The 20,693-nt window shown below is 28.1% G+C and overlaps 4 protein-coding genes across 6 annotated transcripts; 3 read left to right on the forward strand and 1 right to left on the reverse strand.

The window, feature by feature from the left end:
• The first annotated feature begins 2,370 nt into the window (after positions 1 to 2,370).
• Positions 2,371 to 6,282, forward strand: LOC100865542 (proline-, glutamic acid- and leucine-rich protein 1). Its single transcript, XM_012485182.3, has 8 exons — positions 2,371 to 2,726; positions 2,849 to 3,247; positions 3,336 to 3,682; positions 3,760 to 3,939; positions 4,009 to 4,273; positions 4,360 to 4,560; positions 4,643 to 4,935; positions 5,035 to 6,282. Exons 1-8 carry the CDS (start codon positions 2,613 to 2,615, stop codon positions 5,549 to 5,551), a joined length of 2,316 nt encoding a protein of 771 aa, XP_012340636.2. The 5' UTR covers positions 2,371 to 2,612; the 3' UTR covers positions 5,552 to 6,282.
• On the reverse strand, positions 5,522 to 8,529 carry LOC100865661 (pyrethroid hydrolase Ces2a). The gene is made up of 7 exons (XM_012485179.3): positions 8,266 to 8,529; positions 7,487 to 7,772; positions 7,226 to 7,411; positions 6,871 to 7,150; positions 6,316 to 6,797; positions 5,948 to 6,224; positions 5,522 to 5,867 (listed from the first exon to the last, which is right to left on the reverse strand). Exons 1-7 carry the CDS (start codon positions 8,521 to 8,523, stop codon positions 5,678 to 5,680), a joined length of 1,959 nt encoding a protein of 652 aa, XP_012340633.3. The 5' UTR covers positions 8,524 to 8,529; the 3' UTR covers positions 5,522 to 5,677.
• Positions 8,434 to 10,553, forward strand: RpL8 (ribosomal protein L8). 3 transcript variants are annotated; one of them, XM_003692688.4, is made up of 6 exons: positions 8,434 to 8,582; positions 8,744 to 8,830; positions 9,100 to 9,247; positions 9,473 to 9,614; positions 9,743 to 10,056; positions 10,250 to 10,553. In XM_003692688.4, exons 3-6 carry the CDS (start codon positions 9,110 to 9,112, stop codon positions 10,427 to 10,429), a joined length of 774 nt encoding a protein of 257 aa, XP_003692736.1. In that variant the 5' UTR covers positions 8,434 to 8,582; positions 8,744 to 8,830; positions 9,100 to 9,109; the 3' UTR covers positions 10,430 to 10,553. The 3 variants fall into 3 exon arrangements, with proteins under 3 accessions (XP_003692736.1, XP_086772601.1, XP_086772602.1); XM_086916475.1 differs by having other exon boundaries at positions 8,437 to 8,619; XM_086916476.1 differs by lacking the exon at positions 8,434 to 8,582 and having other exon boundaries at positions 8,811 to 9,007.
• Positions 10,488 to 15,591, forward strand: bel (ATP-dependent RNA helicase bel). The gene is made up of 8 exons (XM_003692691.4): positions 10,488 to 11,212; positions 12,421 to 12,502; positions 12,939 to 13,483; positions 13,571 to 14,037; positions 14,113 to 14,417; positions 14,509 to 14,808; positions 14,911 to 15,174; positions 15,269 to 15,591. Exons 1-8 carry the CDS (start codon positions 11,168 to 11,170, stop codon positions 15,364 to 15,366), a joined length of 2,106 nt encoding a protein of 701 aa, XP_003692739.3. The 5' UTR covers positions 10,488 to 11,167; the 3' UTR covers positions 15,367 to 15,591.
• Positions 15,592 to 20,693: the final 5,102 nt, after the last annotated feature.

Below are 20,693 nucleotides of genomic sequence, written 5' to 3' on the forward strand. Positions count from 1 at the left end.
AGCACGTACCTGAACAAGTCGCTTCACGTCGCTGCGATCGCGATTGTCGGACCCCACGGCTATGTTAGGTCCCCACATTCCACCTGTCAGAAGGTGGGTCTGCTCTCTCACGGACCGTAAAGGAAGCAAAGAAACCACTAACGGTGGAAAATAAATCGCGATTCGATAGTTTTCTTTTCTAACTTTTCGCGAAATCACCTTCGAAAACTAATCGTTTTCAATATGGCTGTATGCACAGATCCCATTCCGCTATTCACTATACTACTCTTACATACTTCTTTAATGTCCATTTTCCGTTAACGATTCGCGCCGCATTCCTGATTGGATCATTGAAAATTCCAGAAAGAAATCTCGTTGAAACTAATTTCAACAATGTTGATTACCGAAAAATATTTTCACGTTTTTCACGGATGTATTCATCAAACGCATTTGATCCTGCGTACTAAGAAGCACGCGTGGGTCTGGAATGTAAATGTACTGAACGAAGTTATCGAAAAATCGAAGAAAACAAGCGGAAACTACTTTTCACGATCACTACACGCACGATCGATAATGTAATATTATCCATATAATCTTTATGGAACGACTGATCCTACGGGATATCTCTCAAAACAAAAGTCCAAACAAATTGTTGCCCGAGCAACGTTCTCCACAACATAACTGGATACCGGTAGGTAGGGGAACTGATTCGAGGAGGAACGACTGCTAGAATCGAGTCTCGAAGGCGAGAGGAAGGATGCTAGCATAGGAGAGGGAGGTAGGGCAAAATCAGGAGGGGGAAAACTTCTGTCCTGATCAGGCAGGATGACCGGTAGGCGTTAGGGCTCAACACAATCCGCGCCTGTATATCCTACAAGCGTCTTTGTATGTACGTGAATATAATTGAAATATCCTTGTTTTCTTTTAACTCTTTTTTTCACTTGTATCGCCTTACTTGTGATTCCATTTTTGCTTTCCGAACTAATTTTTTTATTTCTCCATTATCGCAAAATTGACTTAATGAAAAAAATTTTATATTTTTGAAACATAAAGAAATTGAATTGATTCTTCTATTATATATTAATTGATTATTCTTATTTTTTTTTTATGATTTGTAATTTATGTTTAATTTTACATTTCTCTCCATATTTTAACGATACAAATCTATTTAATTAATTAAAGAAAAACAAAAATGTATTTGTAATAAATATGTTATAAATATTTGCTATATTTATTTAATTACATATGTATATATCTTCTATATTTAATCATCGTATAATTTGTCTTAAAATTTGCAACTATAAAAGTCACATTTTTAAATATTTTAATCTGGTCGTTATATATTATTTGTTGAAAATTATGAATCGAATATTTTGGGAAGTATAACTAATAAATAATATATAAAAAATCAAAGTAATAGGGATACAAATAAGTAATACATATGAATAACGGTATGATGACACATGTTCATAAACGATCCAATACTTTTCCGCGTTATTCTATTTAACATTTTATATAAAATATTAATTTAATTTCTTTAATATCATAAAATTATCATTTTATTTATTTCCAATACTTTATTTATTTCCTAGTTATTTTTAATACTTTATAAAATTTGTATGATTTGGAAAAATTAGAAAAATTCATAATTACATTATATATTTGAAACAAAATGTAATGATTTAAGAAATATTTTTTTATTTGTATATTATTTGTATTTTACATGTATATTTTACATGTACATATACATTTAAACATATTTATTTTATTGAACAAAAAATATATATATAAAAATATATTGAGACAAAAATATACTTTCAATCATTACAATTGACAAAAAAACATCAAACATTCGCGTAATCTATGAGAGAAAAAAGAAATATTTAAATTGTCATTGCTGAGTACATTGCAAAATTACATAATAATTCCTTTTACGATTGAGGCCAATCGCATTGCGTAAAAGAATCTCAGTATGGTGTTTACTGCTTTCAAATTGCTCCTAAGCGCGCGATTTATGCAAATATGTATAAATATATAAATCAAAATTAAAAGAAAAATTTAAAATAAATTGCTTCAATAATAAATATCATAGATAATAAATTATTTCAATAATTTAATATTTATATTATAAAATATCAAATTCTTTTTCATTTTTTAAGAAAAAATAATTAAATTATATAATTAATTTTCATATTTTATGAAAAAGAATTAGATATACTATAAAAATACATGCAACAATCAAAAATACTTCTAATGTTAAATTTAATTTTTGAATTTATAAAATATTAATATGCATTTTTGTTTTATATTATAAATAAAATATAAATTAAATATTTTTATAATTAATTACATATATTTATGTTTATTTTTAAATTGTAAACTTTTTTATCATATTATTTATCATATTTCTTTTTGAAATGAAATTTCTATTTTCTTTTTAATAATTATTTTATTATTATTAGTAACATTATGTTAAAATGAGTGTGATATATCATATTTATTTAATTTCATTATTATAATTATATTACTTGTGAATAATATTTCATGCTTAAATCATACTTTCAAAATTTAAAAAAACTAACCTCATCTATGAAATCGTAAAAAGCACGTGTACTATTAGAAGTCGAAGTAAAATGGCAACAATAATGGATTTAATTAATTTTTTTGATCATAATTCAAAAGAGTATAATGAATTCTTACAATATTTAATAAATTTCAACGGAGATATACCATTTAATATAGAAGAGGTAAAATTAATTATTTAAAAATAACCTCTTACATATCTAAAAGAAATATTCATATAAAATAAATATTTTAATATAAATATATATTTTTTTAATATCGAATATATATATATTTTTACTTCTAGATTGATAAAATACAAAATATTATCATATCCACTATAAATACTTATTTAAATCAATCACAATCTCGATATAATGGTTTATTAATTTTGGACAAAATTTTATCACAATGTTCAAAAGATATTTTTTCAAAATATTGCATACTATGGATATCAAAAAGTATGCAAGTATTAGAAAGCATTCATAGTACTTTACAGGAATTATCTATTTCTTGTAAAGTTCTAGGTTCTTTAATAATCCAGTCAAAAGATATTCCTGAAATACAGAAACAAGTATCCTCACAAATTGTGAAACAATTTATTAATATAATTAATAATTTGAATTCAGAGAAAAAGTGTGGTCCAATATATTATTTAATTGCTGTATTATTACATCAATATCCTGAAGTTTGTGAACGTTTTCAGGTAATGAATTTTTTCTATTATAATATATTGTATTATATATATTTTGTAAATGTGTTTATTCATATGTATTTTGATATTTTGTATTTAGATATCTATAAAAAAGATTATATTATTACAAATTGATTCTTCTCAAAAAAATTTAGTTAATGCAAGTGCAAGATGTTACGCTCTCTTAGCAAAAGCAACAGAGCGTTCATTTAAACCTCCAGTTTCAAAATCAAATTATACTTGTTGGACATATAATCAAGCACTTATTTGTAATAGTTTACATGTAATAATGGATGAATTATTTTCTAATTTAATAGAATTAGAAAATGTAAATATTTGGGATAAATTAGATTTGCCTAATATATCTGAAGAAAATATTATTCAATTTTATTTTAAACAAAAACAAAGATTTTTAAATTTGTGTTCTTACTTATCATATATGTTATGGTAAGAAAATAATTTACAAATTACTTGAATATAATGTATAAAAGAAGAAATTGTTTAAATAATTTATATTTTTACAGTGGATTGGGCACAAAAAATTCAGTATTACCACATGAGATTTTAAAAGTTTTATGTAGAGGTTTAGCAATACAACCATCAAACATAAAGAATCAAAATTCTGTTAAAGAACAAATTTTATATCTAATTTTACCAGAATTACATATTGCATTATTCAATGTTTTGGATTCATTAATAAATGGGTAAGAATATGATAATTTTGCTATGTTATACTATTGTTAAAATGATATTTATAAAATTAAAATATTTAGATTTAAGGAACAATTATTACCATTTGGTTTAACAATATTACAATTATTTCTTCAAACATTGCAATGGACTGAAAATGTTTTAGTAAATCAAATAACAATTAATGGAAACAAACCATTTACAAATGTAAGGATATCTGTTTATAAATGTCTTAACTCTTGGTTAATGAATACTAATTCATTATCAGGTATAGAAACTATTGCAGATGAATATCTTCTTTCTATGTTAAAAGATATAGTACCAGAAAAAGATCGTATCTTACTAACTGTAAGTTTAAATATTTGGAAAAAATTTATTTTGTTTTTTTTTTTAATAATACAATTACTTGTTATATTATAACATTATTGTTATAGATTCAAAAGACACAAAATTTGTCGAAAAGAGCTTTAAAACGTTTGCGAGATAGTCAATATGAGAAAGGAATATATTTAAATAATGGAATTGCTTCTGATAAAGAACATTATCTAGATATAGATACGTGTAAAGTCGTTCTTGATGTATTACAGAATATATTTTTCAGTAGCGGAACGTTTTTAAAACAAACGTTCTTTAAAGTAAGAATTTTCATTTTAAATTTTATTGTATTATGTTAAAGTTATTATAACATTGAATATAATCATTTCTATCTTTTTTCAGACAGTACAAAGTATTATAATATCTTTATTATATGATTGTTATTTGAACAATACTGAACACAAATTTTATAAAGAATATCCTGATTGTCGTCTCTTATTGCTTAGAGTTTTAAGAGCTTCACAAATGAATCCACATTCTTTAATACCTTTACCTACTCAATATTCTTTAGAAATATTTGAAATGGCATTAAATGATAATAATTTACATATCACTCAAGAAGCTAAAATAGCATTGGCAGAACTTGAGAAAATCATACATCCTTATGCTCCACCTATTCAGCTAACTCAAGTAGAGTAAGTATTACAAGTATATTTATATAAAAACATTTGTCAACAAAATTTGCATGCAAAATTTTATCGATATCGCTATATAATATCTATACTTTTTTTTAGAATAATACAAAAAGAATTTGTTTCTGATGATCAAATTATGCAAGAACATAATATAATAATAGAAGAAAGAGATTCTTCTAATAATGAAACTGTAAATAAAAGTATAGAACCGTCATCAAGTAAAAGATTAAAAATCACAAATTCTAATGAAAATGAAACAACAAACATTCAAAATAAAGAAGATATTGTACAAACAGATCAAGATTCTTTAGAAGAACGAAATGATATAGTGGAAGAACAAATCACAACAGAAAATGAACATGAAATTTGCAAAAAATCAGCAAATGAAACTTCAATATCAAATGTAATCGATATAGGAACTTCAGATTCAATATCCTCATTGAGCATTATGAAACAAACTGACAATAGACACGATGAAAGTATGGATACAATGGAAAACGTTAATCCTAGTCCAGAAAATAATACATCTGAAGTAAATCAAACGAATTCAGAATTAGAGAAAGGAGAAGAAGAAATATTACAATTGTTTCAAGATGTACCAAAAAATTATAATTAGTATTTTAAAACAAAAATATATATTATTATTATATATATTCTATGCATTCTTAATATCAAATATAGATATAATATTCTTTGATTTTATAATAATATTTTTCTTCTGAATCATTTATGTATTTTCTTGCTAAAATATTGAAGAATATTTTGTAATCTTAGTTAAATCATTGATATTCATAATATTTTTTGTCTCGTTTTGAACAACATTCTTTATTTTTTGAGTATTGTCCACAATATTTACGGTATTTTTAAAAAAATTACACGAAGTAGATTGTAATCGTTTCGCAAGACCCGTCCACATGCCTATTTCACAGTATCTAAAATAATTAGTTAGGAATATAAAATATTTATTTAAATTTGTTATAATTTATTTAATCTCTATTCGTGTTTCAATTACCTGAATTGTTCCTTTATGCGAGGTGTTGAAGTAATACTAATGAATGGATTGATTTCATCAGAAAACTTTGGAAATACGTTTGGAAATAAATTATCATTTCGAGATGGAAACGTTATGTTAGGTTTCCCACTTTTAGCAAATTCAGCTATTAAATTTGTAAAAATATTTTCTACGCGTTCATTTTCTTCATTTAATTCTTCGATACAATGCGATGGTTCGCCGATAATACTATTTTCCTTGAAAATGTATCCAAGATCATCACCGTGACTTATTATAGCTATAAATATAATAATAAAAAAAAAATATCAAAATAAAATGCATTATAATATACTTAATACATTTAAAAATAGAATGATTTATTCGTATACCATCTGAAGCATGTTTTGCTTTTACTATAGGTAATCCTGATAAAAAAGTTTTACCACAGTTTTTTTTTCGAGTTTCTTTGTGATCGAAACTATACAAAAACGATTCGGATTTTTTAGCCCAATGATTCGCCGTAAGAAAAGCTGGAACGTTGTATAGAGAATCTCCCATAACCTCCGCTATTTTTGCAATATGAGCAGAGTTATTTCTAGTATTAAAAATATTAAAATATTTATTAAAAGCTTCAGGTAAAAAATGGGATGTATTTCCAAAATTTGAAACGGTGCTTTGTAACGTTGGTACAAGATGCTCGTTTACAAAGTTTGGGATATTACGTAATTTAGTTTCAATTTCAGTTTTGTAATCTCCAAAAATTGCTCCTCCTACTTCATTATTCACAACACCAATCAATAATGGTACAGATGGAAAATCTCCGATTTTTAAAGTATTTTCAGGTGTGTTCGTAATAAAATTAGGAAGGAATCTTCAAAAAAAGTAACATTTTTAATCGTAATATCAAGGCCAGAATTACAAAAATATTGAAAAATATGAAATACCTTCCATCATCGTTTCCTTCGATTACAGGACCAGGGCCTAGTAAAGTTGACAAGCTAGATATGAAACCTTGAATTGCAGAGCGTACAGTCTCTAAGCTAGAATCAACTTGTATCAATTTATCAACTGGTATTTGTTGAAGGCAACGAATCATTTCAACTGTATTGTTCATAGGACATCCGTTATTCGAAGCGATATATTGCGCAGTGGACGCAGGATTTTTGTCAAATGCAAAATGAGATAAAATTGAACCTGACATAGCAATCAATCCGCTGAAAGTATCTAAAAATTCATAATACAAATTTGTTAAAATATAGAACATTGAAAGCAGAATTTTACACTCGATATGATATATACTTTTTGATAATTTCGACAGTGCAAGCATAAAGGCAGCACTAGCTCCTGTACCATGACCAAATGCTATAATTTTTTTCGGATTTCCACCAAAATATTCAATATAATTTTTCACCCATTTAACCGCCAACATCATATCGAATATACCATTATTACCTGGTAATTCCTTTGTGCCAAGACTTAAAAATCCTGAATGAACAATACTGAATGAATATTTTTTTTCAAAAATATCATCGCACAAATGTTATATAAATTTTTAATTACCAAGTGAACCCAATCTATATTGAATAGACACAACTACTAATTTTTTTTTAATTAGATTCCTCATATCATACTGGCAAGCAGAACCTCTTCTAAAACCACCTCCATGAATCCAAATTAATACCGGATATCCATCGCCGGAATCTGGGAGCATAGGTGTAAATACATTCAAAAAAAGACAATCTTCGCTTCCCTCGATTTTTTGGCCTTTAATATTATTAGGTTGTGGACAAGGAGATCCCCATTGTGTAGCATTAATTTCACCTTTCAAATATAAAGGTCTAGGTCTCTAAAAATTAATAGCCTTTTTATTTATCATTAAAAACCAACAATAAAATTAGAAAAGTTGTTTTTAAAAATCAGTATAATTTAAGTAGACTGTGTTATTGTTACACATGCAAAATAAGATACGTATATTTATTAAATTCGTTATGACAGGATGTACGAATTGATAAATAATAGAGTTGATAAATTGATAAATTGCATTTCTATATTCTGAATAATGATAAAATATATTATTATAACATTGTTTTTTAAATTCAGACTTATTGATTTATTAAGATAAATTAAAAAAATTCGTTCTATATGAAATATCTCCTTGTTGTAAAGTTTTCATTTGTAAAATGTTTAAATTGTTTAAAAATATAATTTTTTTTTATTTAAATGATATAAAATAATATTTTTTTTATTTATAAAAAGAATTATTAGAATTAATTATTATATATAAAATAATATATAATTCATTTTTAATAAAATCATTTGTAAATAAAAATTTCGCTTACTTGAAATCGATAACGACCTACTGGAGGAAGTCCAAATCGAATACCACGAAATACATAAAATCCTTTATTTGGATCTCGAGTACCATAAATACGTGCTTGTCTTTCATTTTGTGTCACATAAACAACAGGATCATCTATAGGAGGTGGTGCAGCTGTTCTACCACCAACAATTCTTTTTTGTCTTTTTAAATTATATGACGTAATTGTCATTAATACACAAAATAAAAAAATTACAATTATACTCACGCGTCTACACATGTTGAATGTTTCTACTATACTGATAATTATATTCATTTCCTTGACTGATCTAATAATTGGTAACTCTTATAAGACAGAATATTTTATATAATAGAAGTATATATATTCTTTATATTACAAAATTAAAAATGATAAATTGTTATGTTTAATAATTTAATTTATAAATCAAATATTTTCTTTTAAAAAATATATATTATTTTAAATCAAATCAAAATTTTAGCGGGCAAACAATGCAACCAATATAAAGACTTGTACAGATCGCTCAATTTCCGGTTAAGTCTTTCTCTATCGGATGTCGATTTACTTGGTATGTAACCTGTGATTACTTTAGATACAAAATCGTTTTAAATTCGTAAAAATAAAATGCATCTATAATAAAATAATTATTTTTTAAGTGAATTTATTAATTTTCTAAATATTCCTATAAATATTTTAGTTTTTAAAAAAAAGAATTTAAATTTTGTTTGTACCTCTTTAAGGTTATGTTAGTGTATGAAATAACAGACAATATCACGTTTTGTATTTGTACATTATAAAAGTAAAATAATTTAATGTCTTGCGTAATTTTATGAATAGATTTTAAATCATGGGTCGAGTAATTCGTGCTCAACGTAAAGGAGCTGGATCTGTCTTCAGATCTCATACAAAAAGGAGAAAGGGAGCACCTAAACTTCGCTCTTTGGATTTTTCTGAAAGACATGGATACATCAAAGGTGTTGTCAAGGTTTGTTTAGTTTTCCAATTTTTAATTAATATTTTGTTTTATTTCAATTTAATTTTATTTTAATCTAATTATTATTATTGTATTTGTGATGAATCTTAATATACTTATTTCTGAGTGAGAATATGAAGAAATATTGAGGCTCTTTCTGAGACAGTTATATACTTTATGAAATCACATTTGTAATTTTTGTTTGTTTGTTTATTAATACAAATTATATTTTTATAGGATATTATTCATGATCCCGGTCGTGGTGCACCATTAGCCGTTGTTCATTTTAGAGATCCATATAAGTTTAAAACTCGTAAAGAATTATTTATTGCACCAGAAGGAATGTACACTGGACAATTCCTTTATTGTGGAAAAAAAGGTAAATAAATTTTACTTAAAATAATAAATTAAAATATATTAAATTATTCTCATAAAAAAGATATAATTATAAATTTTATAGATATAAAATCTAAATTATATAAATTAATAAAACAATATTTTATATAGCTAATCTTCAAATTGGAAATGTGATGCCTGTTGGTCAAATGCCTGAAGGTACCATTGTTTGTAATTTGGAAGAAAAAACTGGTGATAGAGGTCGATTGGCAAGAGCATCAGGAAATTATGCTACAGTTATAGCTCACAATCCAGATACAAAAAAAACCAGAGTGAAACTGCCTTCTGGTGCTAAAAAAGTTATACCTTCTAATAATAGAGCAATGGTGGGTATTGTTGCTGGTGGTGGACGTATTGATAAACCAATTCTTAAAGCTGGTCGTGCATATCACAAATACAAGGCTAAGAGGAACTGTTGGCCTAAGGTATAGTATTTAATAATATATAAAAAATTTTTATTTTATTATAATATAAATATTTATCAATGATGCTTATAGACATTTGAAACCTGAACATTTTTTGTTGAAAATCTTTAACTGAGGATAAAATTTAATATAAATATTATATGTATTAAATATAATCATTATTGTAAGATTTGATATATTTTCGTATTTACAGGTTCGTGGTGTTGCTATGAACCCTGTTGAGCATCCACACGGTGGTGGTAATCATCAACATATTGGTAAAGCATCTACAGTTAAACGTGGAACTAGCGCTGGTCGTAAGATTGGTCTTATTGCTGCGCGTCGTACAGGAAGAATCCGAGGTGGAAAAACCGATACTAAGAAAGACGATTAGACAAAATGTTGATTAAATTCTGGATCTTGTACAATAAAACATTTAAAAAAAATTTATTTGTAAATATTATTTTATTATCTTATCGTCCATTTTACACAATTAAAAGATCAATTTTCTAAAATTATGAAATAGTAATTTTATGATTTTATGTTTTTAGTGTTTTTAAACTGTAAGATCTGAATTTAGCTTAAGTATTTGATCTGAAATTCGTATATAAGTAATGTGTCAATATGTCGAGCACGGATACCAACAGACAAGTAAATTGAAAAAGTAATGCAACGTGTTCATAGATTTCATTACAATATCATGTGTAAGCCATAAATGTGTTTCAAACTTTAATACGTGAGAATAATAGGAATGATAAACAATTAGAAAATTATCCAGCAGAGTATGTTCTCTTAGTTTTCTCGATATCCGGCGGATATAAGTCGTCAGCCATCTTGCTAGCAATATTTCGGCGCTCGGCCATTTTTGTTGCGTCGACGTCAAGTGTGGCCAGAGGCCTTTCATCGTAGCCAGTCTTCGAATTTCCTTTGTATCGAATTATCGACAGATAAAAACTGTAATTCTAACTACTTGGCTTAGTCGACAAGTTTCGTTTGTAGCTCAGGAAGAAACGAAAGGAGAGGAAAAAGGATTGAACAATTGAAATTTTTTGCTTAGTGATTGTCTAGGCGAATAATAGTTAAAGAGCTTCTGCGGCAGAGCCACGAAAAATACGCACCGAGGCGGAGTAATATGAGTAATGCAGCCAACCAGAATGGATCAGGTCTAGAGCAGCAGGTAAAAAATTAAAAGTTTTTTAAATTCTTGACAATTATTGTTGCAATCTACCATTTTTCTCTTTGTCTTTTTTATTTGATTCTTTCATCATTTTATATCGTTTCAGAAATGATATTGTACATAATTGTGTGTAAATGTTCAAAAGTGTTATTTTATAACCTATAATTCTATGAATCAAATGTTCTTGCATCTTGTCTTGCATTGAAAATTTTAGATTTGGATCATCATTAAGTTCGTTTGTGACGTACAGCTTTGTAATGGCGGCAACCAATTCCGGGAACAGTAAACCTCGTGCTGTGACGCATTCTCACATTGCTTTTTTACTATATCCAGAATTTTCGTGATTAGATGAAATATATATAATATAATATATATTATTACTTTAAAGAAATTAGAGTATATTCAATTTAAAAATTTCATTTATTTAAGAAGTAGAATATAACTTTTTCATTTCTCAAAGTTGTCATAGATACAATTTAATAAATAATTAATTATTTAATAATAAATATATTTACTTATTAGTTATTTTATTAATAAAAATGAAAAGATACATACATTTCAGTAGCAAATTTAAGTATATATGAACAAAATTATATAAAATAATTTTAATATTTACAACAATCATACATATTTACAATAATCTGTAATAAATATAAATATATTTTGTAAATTTTTTAATAATGACATTTAAGAAATTTTTTTTAAAAATATTTTCTATAATAATTTATTTTTGGATCTTGATATATATAAAGTAATATATAAGTATTAGTGAGTTTTCAGTTAAAAATTAATTATATTTTTAATATATAAAATTCTTAATATAAATTATCATTAATAAGATACAAAATACTCAAACATAATATAGTAATAAAGAAAAAAAAGATATGATTAAATAGATTTTAATCAATAATACAATAGATATTAAAAATTAAAATTTTTTAATCATTTTTTATACTTTTAAAAATATTAAAAAATTGAATAAATTTTACTTATTTTTTTTTTATTTGTTTCAATTATTCTTTATATTATTTAAATAAATTTAAATAATAAATCTAAATAAATTTAATTTAATAAAATTTTTAATTATAATTAATTATATTTTTTTCTTTTTTTCTAAATTAAAATTATTTTAATTCAAATAAAATAAAATAATTTTTATCAGTAATATATAGCAAGAAAAATTTAAATATTTATATTTTATGTTTTAGTTAGCTGGTCTGGACTTGCAGGGCTCCCGCCAACCAAGTGGGGGTCGCTACGTACCACCGCATTTACGAAATAAATCTGGAAGTGAGTATTGTATATACATTGCTGGGAATAAATTATTATATTATTAATATATTATAATATATAATATATATATTATTATAATATACAATTGTTATATTATTAATACATATATTATTTTATTATATTTATAATTTGAAATTTAAATGAAAAATTAAAAAATTGATTTTGATTTTTTGAATATATATTTATATATTCATTATTTTTATTAATTTCATTTTTTAAGTTCTTAAATTAAGAAATTATTGTAAATATATATAAATATAAATATATTAAATTGTTTTGAAGAAATATTTAAAAATTAATAATTGAAAAAATGTTGCTACTGAAAAAATTTATGAGTCAGTAGAACCTTTTGATAATATTATTGTCATGTAAAAGAATTTATCATTATGTAAAAATAAATAATAAAACAAATTGTATTATTAATTTTTTATAGGTAACGCGCCTTCTGGCGGAGATCATCATTTTTCTTCCAACTCAAGACCGTATTCTGACAGAGATAGAGGAAGAGATCGTGATCGTGAAAGGGAAAGGGAAAGAGATCGTGATAGAGGAAGAGGTGGTTCAGGTTATAGAGATACGCGCTCTCGTGATGTCGATTTTGGAAATTTCGGAAATTTTGGTGGGCGCACTAGACGTAGTGCCAATCAAGAAAATGGAAGAGATTATAGATATTCCAATTCAGACCGTGAACGAGATCGAGATCGCACGGTTAACTCTGGAAACGATCGTTGGCAAGAACCTAGAAACGATCGCTGGCCAGACAACAGAAATGATCATAGAATGGGAGGCGGTCGATGGAAGGACGACAGAGAAGGAGGTAGGACGAATTCTGAAATCGACTGGACAATACCCACTTCCAGAGATGAGCGATTGGAGGTGGAACTATTTGGTACTGGAAATACTGGTATTAATTTTAGTAAATATGAGGATATCCCAGTTGAGGCTACTGGGGATAACATACCTCCACACATCACATCTGTAAGTTCTAAAATTATAGAATAATAATTTTTTTTTCAATAATCATATCGTATACATATGTCATCATATATCTTATTTTTCTTATAGTTTGACGAAGTTAAGCTGACGGAGATAATAAAGAATAGTATTAGTTTGGCTGGTTATGATAAACCCACACCAGTACAGAAGTATGCGATACCGATTATTATCGGGCGCCGTGATGTTATGGCCTGTGCCCAAACAGGGTCTGGTAAAACAGCGGCCTTTTTAGTGCCAATATTAAATCAGATTTATGAAAGCGGGCCACGTCCACCACCAATTAATTCTTCTGGAAAGCGCAAACATTTTCCTCTTGGTCTAGTATTAGCACCTACAAGAGAGCTTGCCACGCAAATATATGACGAAGCACGGAAATTTGCATATAGATCACGTATGCGCCCTGCTGTTGTCTATGGTGGTTCGAATATTGTAGATCAAATGCGAGAATTAGATCGTGGATGTCATTTACTTGTTGCAACACCTGGTCGCCTTGTAGATATGTTAGGTCGTGGTAAAATCGGATTACATAATTGTCGGTTCGTATAGAAACTTTTATAATTATTAGTTTTAAATATTTAATTTATACTATAATATTCGAATTTCATTTTTAGATATTTAGTATTGGATGAAGCAGATCGTATGTTGGATATGGGTTTCGAGCCACAAATAAGACGTATAGTTCAGGAGGACACAATGCCTCCCACGGGAGAAAGACAAACACTCATGTTTTCAGCTACATTTCCAAAAGAAATTCAAATGTTGGCAAGAGATTTTCTTAGTAACTATATCTTTTTAGCTGTAGGCCGTGTTGGTTCTACATCTGAAAATATTACTCAGAAAATTGTATGGGTGGAAGAACATGATAAGCGTTCTTACTTGCTTGATCTTCTTCAAGCTAGCAATTTTTCAGATCCTTGTATGTTATAAAAATTGAAAAATTACGAAACACAGTATCGTACACGTATCGTACAGATATTTAACAATTAACTTTTAAATTTTAATTCTAGCTGCCGAATCATTGACTTTAGTATTTGTGGAAACAAAAAAAGGTGCAGATATGTTAGAAGAATATTTACATCAAATGGGATATCCGGTCACTAGCATTCATGGTGATCGAACACAGCGTGAACGAGAAGATGCTTTACGTCGTTTTCGAGCTGGTAAAGCGCCAATACTTGTTGCTACTGCTGTTGCTGCCCGTGGACTTGATATTCCACATGTAAAACATGTGATAAATTTCGATTTACCCGGAGATGTAGAAGAGTATGTTCATCGGATTGGTCGTACTGGTCGTATGGGAAATTTAGGTTCGTTTTCTTTTTTTTTTTTCTCATTTCATAATACATTATCTCATATTTATTTTTACTTTTCTTTGACTGACGTTTAAAAATAATTTAATCTTATAACAGGTTTAGCAACATCATTTTTCAACAATAAGAATATTAACTTAGTACGTGACTTGGTATCTCTCCTAGTTGAAGCTAATCAAGAACTTCCACCTTGGTTAGACGATATGTTTAGTGAAGCAAGATATTCTGGAGGTGGATCTCGTCGAGCTGGAAGTACTAAAGGCCGATTTAGCGGTGGATTTGGTGCTAGAGATTATCGTCAGCAACCTAGCTCCGGGTCTGCTCGCAATAATGGTTCCTCCAATAGGCCTGGTAGTTATGGAGGTTAGTAAATGTTTATTTAAAATTTTAATGAAAATTTGTTACAATAATTAATGATGATTAAGATTATTATGTGTATAATCATTTCCCTCTATAGGAAGTTACGGAAATTATGGAGGTAACTATAACAATTCATCGTATAATAATTCTGCTAACAACGTCAACAGTAATGATCCTGATTGGTGGGACAAGTAAATCATTATCACCATCTCTATTTTCACTTTTATCATTATTACTACTGTACACGTAAATTCAAATATATGTAAGAAAGACACGTACGACATACACATCGGATACAACACGCACGTATTTGCGCGTGTATACGTATACACAAAAAAAGACAGTATCACGTATATACAAATCACGTTCGCTGACTGCCTGTGCACTACAATTTTCAAACTAAAAAGGAAAAAAAAATAATTGTGTTTATTCAATTCCATAAATAACTTTTATTCGCGTGCGACGAAACACTATTGGCAAATCCAAATATAATCTCAGCATTAAGAACTGCAAAAGGAAATCACCATATAACATAGAAAATAATGATCTCATTTTTAAGAGAATCAGAGTTATTAGGATTTGTCAAATACTAGACAAAAATATAGGATCCATCCAAGGTTTCGTTGCCGTGCGTGTTGAAAAACACAAATAGTATAATCATTAATGAATCAAATCGAGCAGTCGTTCATGTCTAGTTAGGGCATAACGATGTGACACGTAGTAAGTGAAGAAACTTAGTGAAATTTTTTAGAACTCCTGTCGAGATTATGGGGCTCATTATGGCTTCATTATTAAAATTTTTGAAGGACGTGGTGGGCGTATCTTCGAGAATCGTGGCGTCTAGATTCGTGTAATCATAGAGCTTTAAATGCACAAGTGCTTTATTATTCTCGCCTGAATGGCCAGTATCTTGTGTAATTTAATTTAAACCAGTGGCGCTATTTTTTTCTTTCTTTTTATGCATAAATATTTATATATATATATATTTATATATAAATATATATATATATATTTCACTAGGCGTCCACGATACGCCATACCGCCATCGCCATAGATTTCGTCACGATTCCTGTTTTAAATTTACTATAATCCAGCGACGAATGGTACTTTGTTGTTTTGCCGTCCCCAGACACAGACGACGTTGCGCCGGCAATATCATGGTTTAATCGACTAAATCGCGTAAAGTGTTCAGTAGTCGAAAGCTTTGATGTTATGAGAAGGACACAGGCTGCGTCTTAAGATACTTTTAGAAATCTCGTTTATATTTCTGTCACGTCCTGTTAATATATTAAGTAAGTTTAGAAGTCTGATGCTGTAAACTTATTGCTTCTGTAACTCTTAATTCAAAGAGTTATTTTATTTAAAAGTTCGGTCATTATATTTAGAGTAGGCTGAAAATTTTCAGCAAATGTCAGGTATATTTGTACCTGAATTTTAACGTACTCTAATTAAAATTTCTAAACGTAACAAAGACGTTGTCCTGTAAAATTGATACGGTGTGTTATAAAAATCTTAGATCGCAGTACTGAATGCGAGTGCTCTAGAACGAGAAAGCTTACATTTTAAAAAACGGGTAAAAAATATACGGTTGCAGTTACAGAAGGGAACTTCAAAAGAAATAAAAACAAAAGGAGCAAAAATACGCTGTTAGTTGGCTCAACCTTACAAGATAAAAAAAAAAAAAAAAAAAAGAAAAATATACAAAAAGCAAGCCCTTTGAAATAAGGATACATAAAGGCGCACTCATATTTTATAACTGTATTTATCAATACGCTATATATATATATACATACTAAGTAATGTTCGTAAATACATAAACATTAAAATAATTGAAAAACGACTGTGATATCGAACGATCTTGCGACATTCAATTTCCATGTGAATTGATAAATGAACAATTTAACGAAATACAAATATTAAATGTATTAATTAATCGGTATTGAATGTCAGGAAAGCATTAAGCTCAGTTATGCGAGCCAAGAATGGAAATATTAAGTCGTTAAAAGTGAATAGAGAACATCAAGAACAACGTGGCTGTTGTCCGATCGGGGAGGGCTGAACGCTAGCCTCTTACAGTCCTAAAAACATGTTTTTGGGGCATTGTTTCTACTTAAAATAAACGCGCATTAATAATAGATAATAACGGCGAAACGCGTCATTACTGGTTGATGATGTTGGTAGGGCTTTATAGAATGTGTCGATATCTTTTGTGCAAACGAGTCGGATTCTTACCTAATCTATGTGAGAAAAAGTACAAATTCAATTTGCGTGACAACTGACAGGATTTTTAGACATGTCATACTTATACCTGTTATATTAATAGATTTATAGTGCAATCGCGTGCGTGAATCGTATGCCGTGTGACAGTGGACCAAGGTGTGAATGCCTCTTTGACGGGGAATAATTATTTCAACTAGAACTTTCAAATAGTGTTACGAATAATATTGTTGGCTTCCGACCATGGTGTGTGTGGTTTCAAATTCTAATATGATTGATTTATCATCGAGTCTGTTTGTCAACTCGGAGGCCCTGCCAAGAACATTACAAGAAGAATTCACAACGAAAAGTGATCCATCACTTTTTCGTTATATAGTGTACAATTTTACGGCACAATTGTTTAGTTGGACCTTAGTCTATATAAGAGAGTAGATCATGCCGTAATATTACTATTATTATTACGATTAGTACCACTACCGCTATTATTCTTACTTTACTATTATTATTCATTTTTTTTTTTGACAAGGTGGTACTATATGCGCAAACTTTGCATAACGACTTTGCTGTATTGCGTTGCGTTATTTTATTGCGATAGAAAAAGAATAAGTGACATTTGGACACTATTATCTCGAATTTTTTTTAAATATATATATATATATATATATGTATCATCTCTCTCTCTCTCTCTCTCTCTCTCTCTCTCTCTCTCTCTCTCTCTCTCTCTCTCTTTTCTTTTTTTCTCTTGTTTTTCTTCTATATATATATATATTTTTTTTCCATTTTTTTTTCTTTTTTTTTTTTTTTGCGAAATTCATAATCAATGGAATATATATATAACTTTAATTATATATATATTATATATATATATTTTTTTCCCCTAATTTTTTTTTTTTTTTTTTTTTTTTTTTTTTTTGCGAAACTTATAATCAATGGAATACAATTGACTTTGTCAGTATTCTATTGTAAATTTCATTATTAAAGTTTTTATAACTATATACTTCAAATCAAAGAGAAATTCTAGATTTTATTGTCCAATTGTTCACTCAGGCAACGAATACGAATATGACGCGTCGATGTAAGTTATTAGTCTTGTGAACTTGGAAATATGTTCATTTACGAATAATGTGGTGGACAGAGATTATGCAAGTAACAACTATATACGAAAGTATTTTCATACTTATTTCTCTCATAGTTATAACGCTATTTTTATACATAACAGTGGTGTTGATCGTCAAGTAATCACGATGTCATTAATTCCATGCGTACTTTTTTTTTTTTTTCTTTTTTTCATTTTCTATATTATGAACCAACAGGTGTTCGAGTATCGTAATCGAATTTAAGCGATGTGTAGCTATTGTCGTATGTTTCATATTTAAAAAAGAAATTGACAAATATATTTGTGCGATAGTCAGATGTCCACCGTTTCGTAAACTGGTAAATGTATAAATTCATGTACGGTATTATGATTTAGAACGTATTAGCATTTTTAGAAGAAATAGGAAGATGATATAATAAACGAGACTATTTATTAACATGTTAAGTATTTATTTTTTATGTTACTTCTCTTAAGAAGAACAGTTATATATTTGTACTGTATAAATACCTTTAAATATTATGTTTGGTCCTCTAAAATATATCGGACGAGCAGCCTTAGGAAACTTTTATGGATCTACGCAGAATGGAATGATTAGACAAAGATCAATTAAAGTAAGAAGAATTAAAGTGTGAAAAAATGAAAGCGAGAAAAGGGGGGAGGGGGTAAGAATAGTACTCATTACATATTATGTAAAAAAAAAAAAAAAAAAAAAAGTGGCGTTTGACTGTGACTGCAATCATTATTAAGAAAAGAAGCACACATACGAAAGAGAGAAAGCGAGAGAAAGAGAGAAAGAAAGAAAGAAAGAGAGAGAGAAAGAGAGAGAGAGAGAGAGAGAAAGAGAAAAACATTGTAAGCTGTGTTGTTATTACGTACAACATGTTACAATGTCAAAGATCGGTGCATGTGGAATTGACACCGAATACAATTGTCGCGTGTAGGTCATAGTTTTCTTTTTCCCATATTTTTTATGTTACTCATATTCGGAAATTTAAATGAATACTTGTTCGATTTGCTCTTGGTGAGAAACAGAAAAATTTGTATGCGCTTATTGTGTGTCTACCTCGAGCAGTTTTCTGTGTTTAAAATAAGAAAAAGATAAAATATTAATACTCGAAGGAAAAAGAAAAGATTAAAGAAAAAAGCATTGAGTTATCGTATGCCCGTGATATGAATGTGAGAGAGAGAAGAAAGAGAGAAAGTAAACGAGAGAAAGAGAGAAATGAAAAGAGCACACGCGTAGGTGGAAAATATGAGCAAAATTAGGTGGGATGGCAAAAAAAAAAAATGTCTTCTAACTTTTATGAATGTTATTTAATCGAGAAGCGTCGCTTGTCGTTGAATCGAGAACGCAGACAAGATGTGTATAAAAGGAAAAAAAGAAAGAAAAAGAAAGAACAAACTTCAAAGAGAGCAACAATTTTGTGCTTTCTTAATATGAGTCTCAATGGCTGTGTTTCATTTTTCTACGGCGAATGACGCTCACTGTATCATTCACTTGTAACTCTAATGATACTGCTATATATCTACTTCACTGAAATGGCGAGCAAATGGCAAAAGTGTGAAGGACTTAAGGAACGGTGTATGTACCATTCTGTCGGTCTCTTAATTAATCATTGCACATTTACACGCTACATTAGGTGAACCGAGAAAAAAAATGAGAAGTAGGAAAAAAAATCTGCAAACAACTGTACGTCGTACGGCTATTGAATGAAGTAATAAAAATAAAGTGTCTGAAATTTAAAAGGGAAGTCACACTTAACCTATAAAGTGTATATATATATATATACATATATATATATAATATATATATATATATATATATATATATATGTATATATACGTATATATGTATACACAACACTTGTCGTTCATTAGCAATAAGTTACGATTGCATTGTGGAAAACATATGCATCTTGCGTTTAGTTAAAGCAACGTGTGTTCTGTGAAGAATGATGTAGAGTGTCAATATTGTTACAAATACCTCATATAAGACGATGGATCACATATTATTTAAATATCATTCATTTAGTGATTCATTCGTTTATTTATAGTATTATGCAGTGACAGGAGAACTCTATAAAATGAACCGTATAATAAAGAAAAAAAAAGATTATGCAGTGTAGAATCTTTTTATATGTATATGCCTTTTTTACCCTACAATTTATATAAATATTCAAATATGTTCATCAATCTTTTACTTATATTT

The sequence above is a fragment of the Apis florea genome, unplaced genomic scaffold (genome assembly GCF_048593485.1).
Source record: "Apis florea isolate Af1SG1 unplaced genomic scaffold, ASM4859348v1 contig_3802_pilon, whole genome shotgun sequence".
In the NCBI taxonomy this organism is placed as follows: domain Eukaryota; kingdom Metazoa; phylum Arthropoda; class Insecta; order Hymenoptera; family Apidae; genus Apis; species Apis florea.

Excerpts from the sequence above, each read along its gene's own strand:
- RpL8 (XM_003692688.4), top strand. The coding sequence starts at position 9,110 with ATGGGTCGAGTAATTCGTGCTCAACGTAAAGGAGCTGGATCTGTCTTC. Across the intron at positions 9,615-9,742 it reads CCTTTATTGTGGAAAAAAAG|CTAATCTTCAAATTGGAAAT; the intron begins GTAAATAAATTT and ends TATTTTATATAG. Across the intron at positions 10,057-10,249 it reads AGAGGAACTGTTGGCCTAAG|GTTCGTGGTGTTGCTATGAA; the intron begins GTATAGTATTTA and ends TCGTATTTACAG.
- bel (XM_003692691.4), top strand. The coding sequence starts at position 11,168 with ATGAGTAATGCAGCCAACCAGAATGGATCAGGTCTAGAGCAGCAG. Across the intron at positions 12,503-12,938 it reads TTTACGAAATAAATCTGGAA|GTAACGCGCCTTCTGGCGGA; the intron begins GTGAGTATTGTA and ends AATTTTTTATAG. Across the intron at positions 14,418-14,508 it reads TAGCAATTTTTCAGATCCTT|CTGCCGAATCATTGACTTTA; the intron begins GTATGTTATAAA and ends TTTTAATTCTAG.
- LOC100865542 (XM_012485182.3), top strand. The coding sequence starts at position 2,613 with ATGGCAACAATAATGGATTTAATTAATTTTTTTGATCATAATTCAAAA. Across the intron at positions 3,248-3,335 it reads AAGTTTGTGAACGTTTTCAG|ATATCTATAAAAAAGATTAT; the intron begins GTAATGAATTTT and ends TTTTGTATTTAG. Across the intron at positions 3,940-4,008 it reads TTGGATTCATTAATAAATGG|ATTTAAGGAACAATTATTAC; the intron begins GTAAGAATATGA and ends TAAAATATTTAG.
- LOC100865661 (XM_012485179.3), bottom strand. The coding sequence starts at position 8,523 with ATGTGTAGACGCGTGAGTATAATTGTAATTTTTTTATTTTGTGTATTA. Across the intron at positions 7,412-7,486 it reads ATATAGATTGGGTTCACTTG|GATTTTTAAGTCTTGGCACA; the intron begins GTAATTAAAAAT and ends TTGTTCATTCAG. Across the intron at positions 6,798-6,870 it reads GAAGGAAACGATGATGGAAG|ATTCCTTCCTAATTTTATTA; the intron begins GTATTTCATATT and ends CTTTTTTTGAAG.